Consider the following 20,201-nt stretch of genomic DNA (forward strand, 5'->3'; position numbering starts at 1 on the left):
TTGTGAGCTCTTTGAAGTCAGAGATTGTCTTTTGCCTCTTTTTGTATCTCTAGAGCTTAGCACAGTACCTGGCACTTCGTAAGCACTACATAAATGTTATTGTTGTTATTGTTGTTATTATTATAATGTCCCCCTTTAGATTGTAAGCTCCTTACAACAGGGACTTTTTTAAAGCCTCTTTTTCTATCCCCAGTGCTTAGCACTGTGCCAGGCACATAGTAAGCGCTATATAAATGACAGTTATTACATTATTATTGTTGTAATGGTTATCTTCCTCCTTTAGAATTGTAAGCTCCTTGAGGTCAGAGACAGCTTCTTCTTCTATCCCCAGAGCTTAGCATAGAGCCTAGCACGTAGTAGGCGGCTAAATGTTTATTTTTTTGGTTGATTGATTCTAGCTATCTCCGAGGTGTCTTCCCCTATTAGAATGTACGCTCCTTGAAGGCAAGGGACTAGTGAGGAGAGAGAGAGAGAGAGTGAGTGTGTGTGTGTGTGTGTGGGTATGTGTGCATGTGTGCGCGCGCAAGGGACTAGTGGAGTGTGTGTGTGTTCTCTGTATCCCCGGTGCTTGAACACGATGAATGTTTACTAAATATCTGTCGGTTGCCTGCTTGACAGAGTGACCAGGGCGCGAACTCGGGAGGAGGGCATTTTGGGCAGCCTGGGGATGGAAAGCAGGGGGCCTCCCCCGAGCCCCCGCGGTCCTCAGTTTCCCTCCCCATTCTCTCCCCCCACCCCCCACCCGAGCTCTGCCCGAAGGTGAGCGCGGACGACTGGGCGGGGCCGGGCCCCATCCCGGTGACGTGCGGGCCAACCAGGCGGCGTTGCGGCTCCCCGGGCTCCCTCTCGGCCGCTACCGCCTCCTCCTCCTCCTTCTCCTCCTCCTCCGCGGCCCCCGCCTCCTCCCGGCTTTCTCCTCTCCCGGCCCCACGGAGCAGCCGCCGCCGCCGCCTCCTGCCTCCGCACTCGCCGCTGCCGCCAGCCGCCCGCCAGCCCGCCAGTCCATCCGTCCTTCCGCCGGCCCGGCCCGGCCCCCGACCCCGGCCCCGGCCCCGGCCCGGCCACATGGCGTTCCCTCGTTTCTGCAGCGCGGACGGCTCCGACCCTCTCTGGGTAGATAACGCACGGGGCTGGGGAGAGGCCGCTCCCGGGCTGGAGAGGGCAGGGCAGGGCAGGGCAGGGCCGGCCCGGGACGCCCCGCTGGGCGAGCCCCCAGTCCGCGGGAGGGGGAGCGAGAACCTACTGGTCTGCCTCGCCAGAGGCCACCTGGACTGCGGCTTCGGAACCTGGGGGGAGGGGACGGCCGCGGCCGCGGCCGCATTCCCTGCACGCTCTGGGGGCGCCCTCCAGCCCGGCCCCCGCCGCTGCTCCTGGGCAGGAGCTGGAGGCTCTGCCCCGCTCTCCTCCGGTCCTCACCCCGGGGGCTGGCGGAGAGTCGGGGCTCCCTTTCCCGATGGTTAGGGGTGGGTGGGAATCTGTCTGGGTCGGATTCAGAGCCGTAGGAGGAATGGGTGCAGGGAGGTGGAGCATCTGCTTAAGAGGTGAAAGCAGCTGGGCATTGCCTTCCCCCATCCGCCCCTCACCGCCTCCCCCCTGCTCTCACACCCCGCTTACCCTGTCCCGTGGGACCCTCGGCAGAGTGAAGCGTACAGGAGAACTTTAGTGTCTCAGCTGCATGACTTCAGTAAGCAGGCTCCCCGGGGAGTATGTGCGTGGCTGAGCCTTGAGACCATGAGGGGTGGGTGAAGGAGGAAGCGGGCTGGGGCTCCAGGTTCCGTGGATGTGGGAAGTTGTCTGGAGACATCCCTTCAGCTGGCCTGCGTCTCCTGGGCCGGACTAGCTGCTTGATTTCATCTCAGGGAGTGGGATTGGGGGCACTTCTTTAGACCCACAGAGGTACTTTTCCTTCTTGTGTTTCCATGCAAATTAAGTGCACTTGGGGGATTTTGTGGAGAGTTTGGGGTTGATTCCTGACTCCTCCCTCGAAGTCAGGGAGTGAATTTATTGTTCGGCCCCCATTGGAAATCACAAAGCATGACTGTGCTCTGGCTGTGCCTTGTTCTCTCATTGTGCCACTGAGGGAAACCTCTAGAAGGGACCACTAGGCGGGAGGTCGAGTTCCCCCACTGATGATGCTCTGGGCTCAGTAGCCAGGGAGGTAAAAAACAAAACAAAACAAAACAAAACCCAAAACACCCTGTAATAGTGAAAAAATGAATCCTGTAGTTAGTTTTGTGCATGAGGGCTTTGAGGATGCATCTGCAGGAGTAGTGGGCCTGAGACTACAGTATTCTGATAACTCCGAGGATACTGCTTCCTGTTAACTCTCAGATTATTTACCTTTCCTTAGGTTAGGGTTACTTTCACCTTGGCAAGCATTGTTTCCTCCTTTATCTTGAAGTAGGGAGTTAAACTTAAGCACAACTGGGCGGGAAACTGGGGTCTTTAATGAGGGATTTTTAGGGGGAGGGGAAGAAATTCCTTGTGATCCAAAAGTGGGTAACAAGAGGTCCAGTACCCTAAATGCATTCTTTTCATTGTTTTTCTTGCTTCTCTGCATCATCAACTGCATTTACGGTTTTTGGGTAATTACCCCCCAACCCCATTGCCTCAGTAGTACTAGAGGTGCCAACTCAGTGTGGCAGAGCTGTAATGAGCCACTTGTCCTGTTTTCAGTTTACTGGAATGATATTTAGTGTAGTGTGGAAATACTTAAGATTCTTTAGAGTGAAGGCTTAGGAGAGATTTAGCAACAAAAGTCTGCAATGACCAAATGAGATAATATTTGTACAAGACGCGTAGCACAGTGCTTGGCACATAGTAATGGCTATGTAAATGCTTATTCCCTTCCCCTCCCTTCATCTTACAAAGGCCAACTGTAGTAGTTGAAAGTGTGCAAAACTTGGGAGATAGGAGAGATCTTTGGTCAAGTCCTGTCTCAGGCACTTTATTACTTATGTAAGCAACCTCTCTGAGCCTGTTTTCTTATCTATAAAATCTCACAGTTGTGGTTGTGAAGATCAAGTGAGACAATGTTTATAAAGCCTTTTGTAAACCTGAAAGCCATATATAAATGCCTCACGATTATTACCAGTGGCAGTGCTTCGGTGGGAGTTGAGGACAAAGAGTGAGGCTTTTTCTTCCATTTGTCATCTTACTATTCGTGGTATATAGAGTCTGTTCGAATTCATTTGGAGGAGGTAGCTAGGTGGTGAAGTGGATAGAACACCAGCCTTGGAGTCAGGAGGACCTGAGTTCAAATCCGACCTCAGACACTTAACACTTACTAGCTGTGTGACCCTGGTCAAGTCACTTAACCCCAATGTTTAGGAAAAAAAAAGAATTAATTTTGGAGTTGTCAGATTGCTAGTTACCTTGAAATGATAGAAGTTTGTTTTCCTAAATTAATAGAAAATTAGTAAATGATCCTTAGGAGACTACATATGTCTAGGAAAAGGCTGCTGTTCACTAATGTTTTTCCCTTGAAAATTGTTATGCCTTAACTTGGGAAAACTCACCCAGCAAGAATCTGCCTGCCAATTGTAGTTTGTGACTTCCTAAAGGTTTCTGCCATACCTTTCTAGCCACTTAAGTAATAGTCACCAGCCTCTTCCTCAATTTCTGACGCTGGAGGGGCTTCCTTTCTTATCTTGCTAAGAGAGCCATGGCAAACCAGACTGTATATATATAATAATCCCTAGTGAGTTGAGTGGATAGGGAAGAAGGAAGCAGGAAAGAAGGCACTAATAAATTACACCATAGATGAGAGGACTCCCTGGACACACATAACCTTCCATGTAAGTAACATCAAAGCAGTAATATGGCCCTAGTTTGATCATATGCTGCCCTTCTTATGGGAAAATGGTGTAATAGGTGTTACTCAGACTTATTCTTGGTTTATTTTTTCCTGGTAGTGGGGATAGGTTGCATTGAGCCATCAGTACTCATGTCAAAGGCCTCCCCTTTGTAAAGCAGCTGTCTGTGTCCTGGAGGGTGCTGGCTGGGCTTAGATGTCTTATTGTTGTGATGGAACAGAGAAATTTCCTGGCCTCTAGGTAGATCACATCTGTTATAATGGCTTCCCTTTAGCCAACTGACCATAGACCTGGAATAGGCATCAGAAAAAGACTAATAATGTGCCTAAATGTATATAAAATGTATACACATTATTAGGAATAATTTTTGTTAGTTGTTTCAGTTGTGTCTGACTCTTTGTGACCCTATTTGGGGTTTTCTTGGCAAAGATACTGGAGTGGTTTGCCATTTCCTTCTCCAGCTCATTTTACAGATGAGGAAACTAAGGCAAACAGGATTCCTTGACTTGGCAGGGTCACATAGCTAGTAAGTGCCTGAGGCCAGATTAAAATTCAGGTTTTCCTGACCCCAGGCCTGGTGTTTCACCTGTCTGCCCTAACAACAACAACAGAGACAACAACACTAGGAGGTATTATCTACATTTTACAAATGAGGAAACTGAGGCTTCTCAAGATTAAAGGACTTGCTCATTGACACTTAAGCAGTAGCAGCAGTGGCTGATTGAGTTCTGTTAATTCATAAAATCTGAATCTTTTCTATGGATCATAGGATCATAGATTTAAAACTAGAAGGGACCTCAGAAGTCAAATGGTGCATCCTCATTTTGCAAATGAGGAAACTGAGGCCCAGAGTAATGACCTGCCCAAGATTATGTAAGTAAGTGGCAAAGCTCAGGATTTGAACCTGAGTCCTTTGATTCAAATCCACTAGGCTTTTTCACTGTACCACAACTTTTTTTTTTAAGTTGGAAGAAAGCAACCATATTCTTAATCTACTCTGATTTTCCCTCCTTCTGGTGAGTCTAGAATGGGAAAGGGAGAGGAGAAACATGACCCAGTGAACATGGCTCTTATGAAGTTCTAAACAAGCTTTTCCATCGTCTGTCTCCATTCTTGGTTTTGGTTAAGTCAGTAAACTTCGTGAATGGTCAAGTTAAGAGCTTTGAGAACCTGGCTTAAAAGTGGGGTATTATTACCATTGAAGTAGTGATGAAAACCACTGAGAGGGTTAAGAAATTTCTAATAAGGTGTAACCTCTGAAGATTGGAACTTCTACACTGAAATTTTTCTGCTCTCCTGGCTTTCTTGCTCTGGAAGAATAGATGTTTTCCTTGGAATACATTGGCATGAAGTTATTTTAAACAATTTGACTTGTTGGATTTCAGATCTCTTAAACAATTTCCTTTCTTTCTTTCTTTTTTTTTTTTGTCTTTCTAGTGAGGCAAACAGGGTTAAGTGACTTGCCCAGGGTCACACAGCTAATAAGTGTTGTGTCTGAGATCACATTTGAACTCAGTCCTCCTGACTCTCTACCCACTGTACCATCTAGTTGCCCCACCCCTCCCCTTATTTCTTTCTTTGCCTTTCCTTTTTCTGTATCCTTTTCACCTCCTCTTGTTGTTTCTTCTAGGCCATGTGGACTGACGCTAACTACACTATTGGTCAAGCTTCTCTTGAAAAAGGTGGCTTCTATTTATTTTCCAGGTAGATAAGAGATAAGTTTGGTATTTCCATCCCAAGAGGCCTTAAACACTTTTCTTCCAACCACTTAGTTCCTGGTGGTTGAGATGGTTTGAGATAGTTGAGGTCTTACATGGTGACAGTGAATGGTTGATGAACATTCTTTTACCACTTAGGTTCCATTTTTTCCTTTCAAAGGAAGAACTTTTAAAGGGGTTCTTAACCTGGACTGTATGAACTTGTATGTGTGTTAAAAATTTTTTTGATAACAGTATTTCAATAGAATTGATTTACTTGGTAATCCTGTGTATTTTATTTCATGCATTTAAAGATATTATTCAGTGGATACAGCTGTGGCCTTGGAGTCTGGAGGACCTGAATTCAGATCTGGCCTTAGACACTTGACACTTACTAGCTCTGTGACCCTGGGCAAGTCACTTAACCTTGATTGCCTCACCAAAAAGCAAAAAAAAAAAAAGATATTATTATTCTAAGAAGGGATCCAGAGGTCAGATTGCCAGAGGGGTCCATGACACAGAAGAGGTTAAGAATTCCTGTACTAGGCCAACTAGGGATGTTAATCTAATCAAATCCAGTACAGCAGCACTTATTAAATTCCTGTTCTGGGCAAGGCACAGTGTTAGGTGCTAGGGGTATAAGGATTAAAAGACAACTAATCCCTCAAGTAGTTTATATTCTACTGTAAATGAGACCCTAGGTAGCCAGGAATTTCCTTTCTTGGGGAGCCCTGAGTCTCCTATAGGCACTGACCTGTGTTTCCAAGCTTCTTATTGGCAGTGGCTTGATGCTGTGGAAAGAATGCTACATGTGCTGTTAGATGACCTGGATTCAGATGCACTTGGCTGCTCTACCTGTGTGACCTCTCATAAGTCCCTTTTTGGTCCACAGTTTTCTAGTCTCTAAAATGAGAGGGTTGGTTGGACCCGTAACTTCCAAGGGCCCTTTCAGCTCTTAACCTGAATGAGTCTGTGTGTTTGGGTCCAGTAGCTTTTCAAATAGCCATAAAACCAGAAGACCTGGGTTTGAGTCAGTGTCTGAGACATATCGGTAGAGTGAATTTCCTTACTTGGAAATTTCCTCTGACAATTAAATCCCAGGTCCAGTCCTCCTTTCTTTCTTGTTTTTTGTTTTTGCATGCATGACTGCAAATGTGGTTCCAGCCCTGTAGAACTGTATCACTGACTTAGATGGAGGCAGAGGGATGGACACGCTGACTGTAAATCTTCCTGTTTGACTGAAGTATTCTCAAGTGTATAATATAACATGTGGGTGAACTCAGGTGGAAGCATTGAATTTTCAGTATAGGCTTTCATGCTTCCTGAGACCCCTTCATTACTGATCATAATAGCTCATAAAACCCCAGCATATAAAAACTTCCCTCAAGCATTTGGCAAAATAAGTATTAAGTCTTTGCAAAATGGCCTGATGGTGAGAATAAAGGCCTGAGAAGCCTTGGTAGAAGAGTAACCCTTCCCAGCAGGAAACAACTCATCCTCACAAGGAAAAATGAGAGTGGCATTGTTGCCTGGGGTCCTTTCCTGCCTACATATTGACTCATAGACCAGTGTTGCAAGGTGCTCACTCATCCCGCATGGACTCAACACGTCTTCACTTCCAGCTACAAGCAGCTGTTGCTTGTGGTAAGTGGAGGTGAACTATTCATGAGGTGTGGTCTGAGACTTCCTCCTCCTCCTCCTCTTTCTTTACCCTCCCTAACTGGTTCTGATAGCCCTTTTTGATGGCTTGGAAGGCCTGATTTTAATTGGCTGTTTTGAGGTCATCTGTCTGGTTCTTAATCTGGGCAAGAATAACACATTTATATAGTAATTGAGATAAAACTCCCAGTAGCTAAAGAAGTGACTTGTTGCAGCTTTCCCATAATGATATCTTTTCCTTATGAACTGAGTTCACATCTTGCCTCAGATCTGAACTAGCTGTGTGACCCTGGGCAAGTCACTTAAGCTCTGCCTGTCTCAGTTTCCTCATCAGTAAGATGGGGATAATAATAGCACCTACCTCCCAGGGTTGTTGTAAGGATCAAATGAGAAAAATAATTGTAAAGCACTTTGCAAACTTTAAAGAACTATAGAAATGCTAGCTATTATGTCAGTCCATATAAACCCATTTAAAAAAAATTATTTTCAGTTCCAGATTCTCTTCCTTCCTCTACCCCTCCCCCACCCATTGAAAAGGCAGGAAATACAATATCCATTATACATATGAAGTCATGCAAAACATTTTCACATTAACCATGTTGCAGGGGGGAAAAAAGAAAGAAAAATGTTTCAGGGTGCACACAGAGTTCATCATTTCTCTATCTGGAGATGGATAATAGTTTATATCAGAATACTTTGGAATTGTTGTGACATATAAACCCATTTTCCTGACCAAGATCTACAAATTTATTTTTATTTTTCACACCCTCCTCCCCAAGTAGATTCATAATAAAAATGATTTTTTAAAATTTTATATCATAGATACTTCACTTTAAACTTTTGTGAGAATGGTTAGAGAATTATGAAGTTTAAATTGGATGAGGTCCCTGTGTATTAATTCTGAATTCTGTTGGCTGGTTCCAATCTAGGATCAAAGGGAAGGAACTCAACTGTTTTGTAGGGGAATTTGGACCAGTGCTACTTAAGGGACCTACTGGGTGTTGAAAGAGGTAATAATACAGCCTCAGACACTTAGTTCCTAGCTGTGAAATCCTGGACAAGTCAAATAATCTCTCTGCCTCAGTCTCCTCATCTGTAAAATGGGGATAATAAATAGTACCTACTTCCCAGGTTGAGGCTCAAATGAGGTCATATTTGTAAAGTGCTTTTCAAACCTTTCAGACTTCCCTTGTTTGTCTTCTTATCTTCCTCAAGGAACCCTTGATATCTTGGGTTAAGTCCTATTTCTCCTCATCTAAAGCAGTACAGTGGAAAGGGCATTGGACAGAGTCAGCAGGTATGGCTTCTGGCCTAGGCAAGGCCACTTATAAGCTCTTGGGCAAGCAATTCCCATAGTCTCTTGGCATCAGTTTCCTTTTGTGTAAACTAAAGCTAATAATTACTTGTCTTAGTTTTCTTTTTTCCTTTCTCATTGGGGTGGGGTAAAGGAGTTGAGGTAGGAGAGAGAGAGAGAATAAATGCTTGTTAACTGAAAAAAATTAATTAAAAAATGATACTCTGACCCTCACCTCTCAGGGCTAATGTATTTGAAAATGCTTGTCTACTAGCACCATGTTATGAGAAAAATGGTACTGTCCTTTTGGGGTGAATTAGTGGAACCACCTAATCCTACCCTTTCATTTAGAGAGAGGAAATATGTGGCTTACCTAAGACTAGCAAGTCACAGAGAACCCAGGCTATTCAATAAATGTTGAATAAACATTGATTAAGCACCTTCTTCTCTGGTAGTGAATGACTAATAGAACAATTTTGGCTTTTGTGGAATTTAGAAGTCTAGTGGGGCTAGGGGAAGGCACAAGCAGTAAATTAGAATATAAAATAAGACATGGAAGTACCCTAGAGGTTAGACCCAGATCTCCAGACTCTAAATACAAGGAGTGTACCATTTCAGCTAATTAATATGCGTTTGGACCTGTCTCATTTCTGTTATCTAATTCTCTTCCCCCCCACCTCGACTCAAAGCTGCACGTGAAAAATTTACATGCAAGTAGCTTTCACTTGACAGCTTGTCACAAAACTCTAGCGCCATTGTGATCCAGTGTCCCCTTAGCCCTTAGTCAAAATTTTGGTTTTTTTGTTTTTCCTGTAGTAAATGCTGTTGATTGAGCAATCCCAGTGACCTTGCAGATATAAAAACATTTCCTTTAGGGTTGCTTCTTCACTGAACTCACTTTTGAGTCCAACAGGTTGTACTTTTTAATTTTGTAAATTCTGCTGCCTCTCATTGTCCAGACAGTGTTATCAGGAGCGTTTAAAACAAATCACAATTTTACACAGTTAAGAGCAAGGTGTTAGTTCTGTGCCTTGGCATGTGTTGATGTAGATGACGTGAAATGTCTTCGTTTGGGTAGTGTGTGGGTGTGGTCATTATGGTGGTAGCTGGTGGTAGGTGGGGGTTTCCCACCCAGGTGAACAAATTCCACTCTAAAGGATTTCCACCCTCAGGTTTCTGTTGATTGTGGACCTCTGCCTGCATTTGGCTCTCATGCCCTTTAAAAAAAATAAAGAAACCAAATAGGAAATGTTTGATTTTTTTAAGTGCTCAGAAGAACTGGAAGGCTTCCTAGAGATCATCCACTGTGCTGTGGCAGTCTGGTCAGAGTAATGTCTTAAAATACAGAAAATAAAATATATGATTATTAAGCAAATTGATAATATTGAAATACGGTTATCAAAATTGTTTTAAAAAAAAGTTCATGGACCCCTGATTAAGACTCTGTGATCTAGTCTAACTCCCATCATTTTACAGATGAGGAAACATGGTCCTACAGATACTGAGTGACACATCCCAGATTCTTTCAGGTTTTCTGACTGTGAAGCCAATGCTTTCCCCCATTATACCAGTTCTTTACTGATTACTATTCTTCATTTTTTTTTTAAAGAGAGAAATATGGGTTTGTGAAGTTTCTACTTCTTGTATCCTTTTACAATTTCTTAAAATTAGTGGGAGGGGTTGGTCCAGGTGAAACGCATTTGGTGGGGGGGGGGAAGAAGGTGACCTGGTGGTTATAATTAGGTTGGATTAACTAAAGCCTTTTGAGAAATCCCTTTCCCCAAGATCATTAATAAAATTATTTCTGGATAAGAGGAAAAGCCATGTCATAGGTTAAAATCCGTTGAAGGACTGGAGTGTAATTTAATGAGGGTGAATGATCTGGCCATTTTATTAATGGATCTTCCCCATTTCCTTTTTGCTTCAAATAAAGCTTCTGAACAAGCCATTGCATGCCTTCTGTCTGGGCCTTCTTCCGATTGTCTAGGTCAAGAACAGTTAGTTCCAAGTTATAGCTTTTAGCCAGCCTGAATGACTTGGGTTGGGGGATTGGGGGTGTATGTCCTGGAGAGATGGGTTAGTCATTACAGAAGCTGGAAACCTCTACCTCTTGAATTTTGATTGTCTTACGACCCAGTGCTTTGGGATAGGGGTGGGGGGGGTACGGGGAGAAATAGCCATTGGCTGAGGGAAAAGGGAGTGTAGGAGATAGAGAAAGGAGGAAGATTCGAAACAGTGCTGTTGCTATAATTTGCCTAGATCTGATTTCATAGAACCTAGTAAGCCCAAGATTACATGGAAGGCCTTAATGGAACTGGGGACACAGCCTAGACCTCTGTCTCTAGGTCACTCAAGGTTCTTTTTCTTTTGTCTTGGGCTGCATAGGAGTTAGGGAGGAGAGTTTGGGTAAAATGAACAATAGGCATTATGTCAGGTTTAAGGACTGAGTTTGAGCAATTGGCTAGAAAAAGAAATTAGTAAATTCCTTAATTAGGTCCTGTTGGTAGTTCTGTTGTAAGAATCATCCTTTTATTAGCTTAATCTGTGAAAATAGGGCTGAGACCCCGTTTTACATTATAACAACCACTGACCCATATCTGTGAAATTCAGGTTGTCCAGGAAAAGATGACTGAATTAGCTAAGAAGTCATGACTGTGGGATTTAGAGACCTCTGAATATACACTGTAAAATGGGGGACTATAATCTGCAAATATGGAATTACAGTCTGCACAACTCCAGTGTTTAACACAGTACCAAGCACATGATAAGTCCTAATAAATGCCTATTGATTGACTTCCTTTTTAAGTATATTTTCTTAAAGTGTGTGTGTATATATATTATATACATATATAGACATCTATATGTATGTATATCTATGTCTGTCTGTCTGTCTATCTATCTATCTTTTGGAGTCCTAGAAATATAAGAGATACTTTCCATATTGGAAAGAATATATAGGCTGGGGTCCTGCTTGGCTTCACTTCAGACTTGATGAGTGATTTGAGGCCAGTCACTTAGCCTCTTAGTTTTTGTTTTTGCCATTCATTGATGAGGATAATGGGGGTTACTGGAATACCTTTAATTTTCAGAGTGCCTTACCCTTTTTGAAGTGTCTTCTTATGCATTTGATCCCCAGAATGACCTGTGAGAATACAAGAATCTCCAAAAGAATGGGAAATAACACAAGAAAGTTTATAAATCCAAAGTGTTAATGTTTCTCATCCATGTTACACACTGGACTGAAGTGGGATGGGAGGTAGGGAGAGAGACTCTCAGAGGTTGATCGAGGTCAGTGAAGTAGCTGTTTTCCTTCTGCCAAAGCCAGATGCAAGTGTGTGATTCAGCACGTTGTGCTCCCTGTGCCTAGAGTAGGTAAGAATGAGTATTTTGCTTTCCCCCCTCCTATTAATCAGTATTTCCATAAGGGAGAGAAAAGGACGATGTAAGGCAAAAGATATTCTGCGTGATAATACGTTGAAAAATACTCTGTTGTGGTGAGGTATCCCGGAGAGACAGGTTTTATTGCCACCTAAGTGCCATTGGTTGGCAAGAACAACACTGGATTGGGCAAGTGTTGGTGGAAGGAATTGTTGAAACAAGAAGGATCAGAAGCAGCTTGTGGGAATGAGCTGTTAAAGACAGACCTGGGATATTTGGCCAGATTTTGGTCAGGTCACAAGACAGTTAACTGTAGAATCGGAGGCTAAAATTAGTCCCGCTTTGTTGTACATTTGTCCCTCAGTGGAAGGATGTTCCAAACCAAGAAAATGTTATCTTTTTTAACTGATAATTTAACAGCACTTTCTTAAAAAAAGTTTTTTGATGCCTTTTGTTTTTACACCGTAGTTATTTCCCTTATAAAATTCTTCCACCTCCTCATCCTTGTATCCCTTCAGTTGAGGGGGAAAAGCATTAAGTGACATCAACAGCCACAGCCGCGTGATTTTACTGCATATATTATGTTTTGCACTCATAGTGCACCACCTCTGTACTGAGAGGAAAGGGTTGTGTTTTGTTGGCTGTTCTCTGGGACCAGGCTTGGTCTTTATAATTAATCAGTTCTGGCTGCTGCCTTTTAGCGATGTTTTAATTTAAATTGTCATTATGAATATTGTTCTGGTTCTGTTTACTTTTCTCTGTATCAGTTCATCTAAATCTTCAGTGCTTCTAGGAGTTTCTCATATTTGTCACTCCTGGTTTTTTTTGTATTTTATTGATGTTCTTGTTTCATCTTTGTCACTTACTACATTCATTTATCTTCCCACCTAACCCTTTTCCCCTCAAAGCTTCCCTCTTACTGTTGAGGGTACCACCATCCTCTCAGTCCCCCAGGCTGGCAGTCAAAGTGGCATCTTCGGCTCTTAATCATCTCTCCCTCCCCATATCCAATCTGTTGCCAAGGCCTGTCACCTTGTCAGTATCTCTCTTGTACTCCCTGTCTGTTACAGGCCCTCACTTTCTGTCCCAAGTTTCTCCCCACTACAGTCCATCCCCCATTCAGCCACTGAAGTGGTTTTCCCAAAGTTCAAGTCTGACCATGTCACCTCCCTATTCAATAAACTCTAGAGATTCCCTACCTCCAGGATTAAACCAGAATCCGCTCTTTAGCATTCAAAAATCTTTATAACCTAGTTTCCTCCCACCTTTACAGGCTTTTTACACCTTGCTCTCTATCACGTACTCTTCGATCCTGTGACACTGGCCTCTTGGCTGCTTCACCAACAAGACATTCTATCTTCTGGCTGTTCCCCCATGCCTGGAATGACCTTCCTTTCTGCATATTGCCTTCTCTGGCTTCCTTTAAGTCTGACTAAAATCCAGTCTTCGTCAGGAAGCCTTTCCTAATTGCCTCTTACTTCTGGAGTCTTTCTGTTAGTTATTTCTTATTTATCTTTTTTCCCCCTATTTATCTTGTATAGTTAATTTATATTTGTTTGTTATCTCCCTGTTAGATTGTAAGCTTCTCAAGAGCAAGTACTGTCTTGCCTCTTTGTGTATCTGTAGTGCCTGGCACACAGTATTAGCTTAACACATTTATTGACTGACTGACCAGCCTTGGAACCCTTCCTTGTAGCAGATACATTATTTTTTTTGTCACATAATAATATTCCTTCACATTCCTCTCACCCCAGTTTGTTCAGAAATTCCCTCATCATAGGCACTTACCATATTCCCTTTAAAAGTGCTGCTGTTAATATTTTGGTGTACGTGGAGCATTTCTTGGGGTATATCTCCTGCAGTGCCTTCCCTGGGTCAGAAATGATTGTACTTCTTCATTCATATTATTAGATGACTTCCCTGTTGAGTATGAAATGATAGCTTTAGATTTATAGTGGTTTGCTGTTGCTTATTAGCATTAGTTTGTCTGAGTTCACCAATTCCTACTTCCGTTCTTCCTCCCTAGCCTTTTCTGTGTCAAATGGAGCCCCACTGGAAAAACAGCTAGTTAAGGCACTGGTCCCTGTGTATCTGATGCAGCTGCCTTTGGATTTTGAGGCAGAGTAACTCTAGGCAAGTTATGTAATTTCTCTGTGTTTCTTATTTCCTCCTTTGTACGATGTGGGGGTTGGACAAGATCAACTACAACATCGTACAGCAGAAGGAGCCCTGGGATTTACAGCCAACGGTGAAGGTGGGAGGGCACAGAAAAGAGAGCAGACGTTTAGTAAGCACCTACTGCGCGCCAGTGTTATACTGAGTAAACATTTCACAAATATTATTGCATTTAATGCTCACAACAATCCTGCGAGGTGCTATTATTGTCCCCATTTTACATCTGAGGAAACTGAGGCCAACAGCGAATAAGTGATTGCCCAGGGTCAATAGGTGTGTGAGTTTAGATTTGAACTCTATGCACCGTGCCACCTCGCTGCACCTGGTCAGAGCACTAGGGTTTGAATCCTGACTGATGATTACTACTTGTGTGGCTGTGGGCAAGTCATTTCCCCTCCTCTGGGACCTAGTTTCCTCATCCATAGAATGAGTGTGTTGGACTAAATGATCTCTGAAGTCTTTTCCTTCTCCAAATCCTATAATCCCATACTTAGAGCCCATCTCTAATATAGGAGTTTTCAACCTGGCATCTATCTGTGAACTTTAAAAAAATATAGAACTATTTTAATATAATTGCTTTCATTTATAATCCTATTTTATTCACTTAAAGCCATGTCAGACAATAAATATTTATTAGCTGCTGTCTCTGTGCCAGGTAGTGTGCTAAGCACTAAGAGACAAGGGTGAGACATCCCCTGCTCTCAAGGGGCTCATATTTTTAATGGGGAAGACAGTATGCAAACAGCTGTGTGCAGCAGACATATATAGGATGAATTGGAAATAATCAACAGAGACTTGGTAATAATCAACATAATCAAGAAATAATCACTAGAATTAAGGGAGGGGGAGACAGAAGGCATCCACCAGATTTCCAAAGGCATCCATGACACAAAACAGGTTAGAGACCCGTTTTGTAAGAGCTCTTTTAACTCTTAAGTTACCATTAGTTTATGTAAACAAATTCTTTGTCTTTTGTATGCTCCAGAGAACAAATTCTGCACATCCAGTGTCAGAATGTTAGAAAATTGGAATAGTTAGAATAGATATAATATATGGTTATATAATATATAAAATAGATATCATATATAATAAATAGTTAGAAAAAATATTTTTGGTTTGGTTTTTTGCTGGGCAATGCTTGCCCAGGGTCACACAGCTAGTAAGTGTCAAGTGTCTGAGGCCGCATTTGAACTCAGGTCCTCCTGGCACCAGGGCTGGGACTCTATCTACTTCACCACCTAGCTACCCTGTTAGTTAGAAAATTGGAAGGTAAAACGAGTAGAACCAGAACCTAGTTCTCCTGACTACCACTCTGGTGCTCTATATAAATCTGCTTGAAATCCGTTGAGGTAGTTGATCTGGAAGGAGTCTCAGAAACTGAAAATTGTTTGGTGGTTGCTTGAGATCAAACCATAAACCTCCCTGTTGAACTGTTTTATTAGACAGTTTGACGGTAATGGCTAAAAAGCTGGACTTTCAAATCAGAAAAGAAGTGAGTTAAAATCTCCTTCAAACACTTGCTAACTCTGATCTGGGCCAAGCAAGTCACTTAGCTTTTAATTTCCTCATTGATAAAATGGGGATAATAATGGCACTTAACCTCACAGAGTGGTTGTTAGAATCAAATGAGATAATATATATGTAAAAGTGCTTTGAAAACCGTAAGGCACTATGTACTGTTTGTTGGCTAGAAGTTAAAGTGTATGAGTGACTGTAGGAAGCTCTTAGAGAATTCGCTACTAGGATTAGATGGTTTTATCACCTTGATAAAAGGGAGATAGCATATTTTCAAAAAGAGCATTTAGGCATTGGCATTTATAAGAAATGCTTGCATCAGCTTCTTCATTGGTGAAATATGGGGGCTGGACTACAGGATTCCAGGCCACTTGTGGCTGTAAATCTGTAATTCACAACCTTGAAAATACTCCATCCAAGGTTAATTGGTGTAGTTTAAAATTTTACTTGGGTTAACAGCGGTGCCCTTCTCCCTCAGTACAAGCTGGCTCATGTTAAAACAAAAAGCCTTGCTCTGCGTGGGCTGTTTTTCAAAGCAGGTAATGTGGGAAGTCCCTCTTTTATCATGGGACTGCTCAATACTTCTGGACACCTGATTATGTATGGAGAAGGGAGTGAGGTGGGAGGGTTGGGGAGGTGAGGAGTTGTGTGTGATTTAGAGTAGGGCTACCTTGGAACACAGAAATACCACTCAGGCTGGGATTCACCAACACATTGATCAGCATTTATTAAACTCTGACTATGAAGAGCATCTTATAAGGTGCTAGCAGATACAATGATTAGGTAAGGCTTGCTCCCTGCCTTTGTGGAGTTAATAGTCTTTTTAAGGGATTCATTTAAGAGTATCCCTTCCTTGAGGAGTAGGGTCATGCTCCTTTTTTGGTACCCCCTAGCAAGGTGCCTACCACATAGTGGGCACTTAATATTAGGCATAATATTAGTACCCTTAGCATGTGGCATGAATGAAATATGAATAAGGTGTTGGGTGTATTTCTGAAGGATATAAGAGCTTACTAGTGATTGGGGGCATTAGGGAGGGTTTCATAGAGGGATTGTGGAATTTGAGTTGGGCTTTAAAAGTAATATAATGAGTGGGATTTTACCAGTTGGAAGAGTATTCCAGGCATAGGGCATGAGCAGAAGCATAGAGGTGGGAAGAGATGGGATGTAAATGGAGCTCCTAAGAAGATGGGCACAGGGGATGCCAATTACTCCAGTTTGTGTGTGGAAAATATTCTTAAATGGTGTGGGAAAGAATGAAAGGTTTTTTAATCAATATTTCTAGCCTCCCTGGGCATTATTCCCCCTCCCGAATTCTGTTGTTGAGTCATTTCAATAGTGTCCAAGTCTCCATGACCCCATTTTGGGGTTTTCTTGGCAGAGATACTAGAAGGTTTGCCATTTCCTTCTCCAGCTCATTTTACAGATGAGAAAACTGAGGGAAACAATTATGTCTTGCCCAGGGGTCACTCAGCTAGTGTCTGAGGCTGTTTCTGAATTCATAAAAATGAATCACCCTGATTCCAAGACCACTGTTCTATCCACTCGCCACCTAGCTCTCCCAAACTCTGAGATCCAGCCAAGCTAACCTCTCTATTCCTTATTCCTGGCATTCCACCTCCTGTCTTCATGCCTGGAATGCACTCCATCCGTTCTTCCCCCTCAGGAAGTTGGTCGATTTCTTTACAGCTCAAATTCCATCTCTTGCAAGAAGCTGTTCCTGATTCCCCCAGCCACTAGTGTGTCCTGCCTTCCAGACTACCTTGGGTTTAACTTCTTTGTGTAGATGTGTATTTATTTGCTTTATATTTATGCTGTATATATTTATCTATGTCCTTGTCTCCACATTAAAAGTTCCTTGGGAGTAGGAGTGGTTTCATTCTTTGATCTTACTTTCCCGGCAAACAGTAGGCATTTACTAAATGCTTGTTGATCGGTTGATTGACTTTTAGGTTCTGGATTAAAGAGTGCATTTTCCTATCTGGGTTTCATCCTCATAGATTAACTAGCAATATCCCCCTACTTATATGCAAAGGACGATATTGGGTGCTGGTGATAGAAATACTCAGGATGAAACAGTCCCTGCTTTCAAAGAGCTTACATTCTATCAGGAGAGATAACATTGACATGAATAATTATATACAAATAAATACAGGGTATTTTTTTTTTGGAGTAGAGCATGAGCAGTGGGAGATCAGGAAAGACATCATGCAGAAAGTGGTATTTTCTACCTTCAAAAAAAAAAAGGGCAGAGGGGGTTGATTCTAGGAAGCAGGGATAAGCTTCTAGAGGGCATGGACCATCAATTTTAATTGGTCTGGACATACTTTGTGTTTTCTCTGCCCATTGATGAAACTGACTCTTCTCTTTTCTCTTAAGTGGAAGTAAGTGAATGTGGAAGGGAGGAGGAGTACAAATCACCATTTCTTCTTCTTAGTTTCATAACTTCTCAGGGCTTTTGCAACATGTGGGTGATGAAGCACTTTTTTGGTGGTTGGAATCTTGGCCTGTTTTGCCTACTTTCTTCCTACTACCTATTACTTCCCATATTGAGCTGCAGGAGGATTATACTGAATAACACTGAAGGACCTGGGAAACTGAAGGAAATTAAGACTTCCTTTTAAAGTTAAAGAAAACCTGTTAACTTGTTGACAAAAAGCCTTTTTCTTATCCTTATGAGTTTTATGTTTCCTAAAATAAATTTTGTGGTCATATGGGAAGTGAGGGTTAGTTTTATGTTTATTAGGCCAAGGAAATGCTTGTGCCTTTTTGTCATCCGTTTTAACCCAGGGATACAGGTGGAACATAGGAGCAGAAACTCCCAGTCATCTTAGCATTCTCATCTGGGTGAAAACAACAGAAAATAGGATAAGAGGCATTCTTACCTTCTCCTTAAAGTCTGAAGCATTCATTACAGAGGGCTGAACTGCCTCGCTCTCCTTCCATTCAAGCTAAGTAACAGCAGCAAGAGAAAACTGTTGGCACAGATGAAAACCTGGAACCCAGTGAAAGATTGAACTAAGAATTAGAAAGAGTGTTGATAAGCATCAAGGAGGCAGGACTTGTGAATGGTCTCTCAGTTCCTGTCTACATTGGATTGACTCTGTTCATGTGCATTTGTTCAAAAAGTTGATCATTTCATATCTTTTCCTGTTCTTCCATTAGGCTAGAAGGGCAAGAACTGAGTCTTCTTTTGTAAAACAATCTCCTTGCCTCTCCTAGTACCAGAATTTTGCCTCCAAATCTGTAATAATACAGATATATAGGGCTCTAAGGCTTTCAAAAGACTTCACATATATTATCTTATTTGATCCTTATAATGCTGTGATATAACTTAAGAATAATTATATATAAATATTATAATTTATATATATAAATATTATAATTTATTTATATATATATATAAATATTATAATTTATAAATAATAAGTATTATCATTCCCATCTTACAGATGAGGAAACTGACTTAGGTTAAATGAAGCGTCTGAGGCCACATTTGAATAACGCCTCACCTGAATCCTGAACCCAGGCTCTATGGAAAACTCTAAAGTAAGCAGTTTATCTTCTGCACAAGCTTCTATATCTATAGTTTCCTGTCCCTGGACACTTTTCTCCCTGCAGGTGCCTTGTCATTTCTCTTCATTTAAAACCTGCTTTAAAACAGGAACTTAAATTAGGCTTTTATACTGTAGGACAGGGTTTCTTAACCTCTTTTGTGACATGGTTGCCTTTGGCATTCTGGGTGAAGCCTCTGGACCACTCCTCAGAATAATATTTTTAAGTATATAAAATAGAATTACAAAGGTTTACATAGGATTACAAAGGAAATCAATTATATTGAAATAGTATCAAAATGTTAAAAAAAAAGTTCACAGACTCAAGGTTAAAAGTCTTTAAAGAGTATTTTAGTGTTTTTTTTGTTTTTTAGTGTTTTAGAGTTTTTAGAGTGAATTTAATTCAGTGATCCTTGTTGATTACATTTAAATAATCATTAATTGTGGAATAAAAGCATCCTGTGCTCAGTGGACATTGGAATAGTGGCTTCCTTAAATAGAATCAGGCTTCTTCGTGGGGGATACTTGGCATATGAGACACAAAGAGAATTGGGAAGGTCATGGTGGCAGCTATTTAAAGCAGCAAGTTTTCTCAAAACTGACTTTATTTCTACTTTTCTCTATAAGAGAATTGAGTCAGCACATACAGTAGCGGAGTAAGTATTTCTGTTGTTAGGAACATTTGTCATTAACAAGTGTCCTTTTGGGTTCCACTCTTTGGATTCAGAAGGTCTTGCAAAAGTTGATGCAGGCTTCCTGGGTGCTGTGGGTACAGGCAGCTACAGGAATGCTGGATTGATAAATATTCATGGTTGTTTTATTTTTAGACTTGATGAGTCAGAGAAGGAGGACTCCTTGGAAGGATTCCCCAGTGAGTAATTGTAGGATTGGTGAGGGGAGACTGGAGTCTTCTCCTCTACAGATATGTTTGATTCTGTCTCTGATTCTGTCCAGTCAAAGCTTATTTTTCTTCCCTTGTTTTGGTCTACCTTTGGCACTGGGAAAATATATGCACAGTCTGTCTCAGATAGGATTAGCATCCAGAGCACAAGTCTGATATTGTTCCCATACGTGCCTAGCTGCGGGCCTCTTACTGCTTCTTTGTTTTATATTC

General features: G+C 42.0%; 1 protein-coding gene across 1 annotated transcript in view; it reads left to right on the plus strand.

Moving 5' to 3' along the window:
* Positions 1–765: 765 nt before the first annotated feature.
* The window catches only part of ABCC1 (ATP binding cassette subfamily C member 1 (ABCC1 blood group)), a 134,864-nt gene continuing 115,428 nt past the window's right edge, over positions 766–20,201 (plus strand). Inside the window, 1 exon segment of the mRNA XM_021001820.2 lies at positions 766–1,113. Coding sequence (XP_020857479.1) covers positions 1,066–1,113 — 48 coding nt within the window. The 5' untranslated portion in view covers positions 766–1,065.

This window comes from Phascolarctos cinereus, unplaced genomic scaffold, assembly GCF_003287225.1.
Source record: "Phascolarctos cinereus isolate Bilbo 61053 unplaced genomic scaffold, phaCin_HiC Scaffold_4;HRSCAF=312, whole genome shotgun sequence".
NCBI classification, from domain to species: Eukaryota; Metazoa; Chordata; class Mammalia; order Diprotodontia; family Phascolarctidae; genus Phascolarctos; species Phascolarctos cinereus.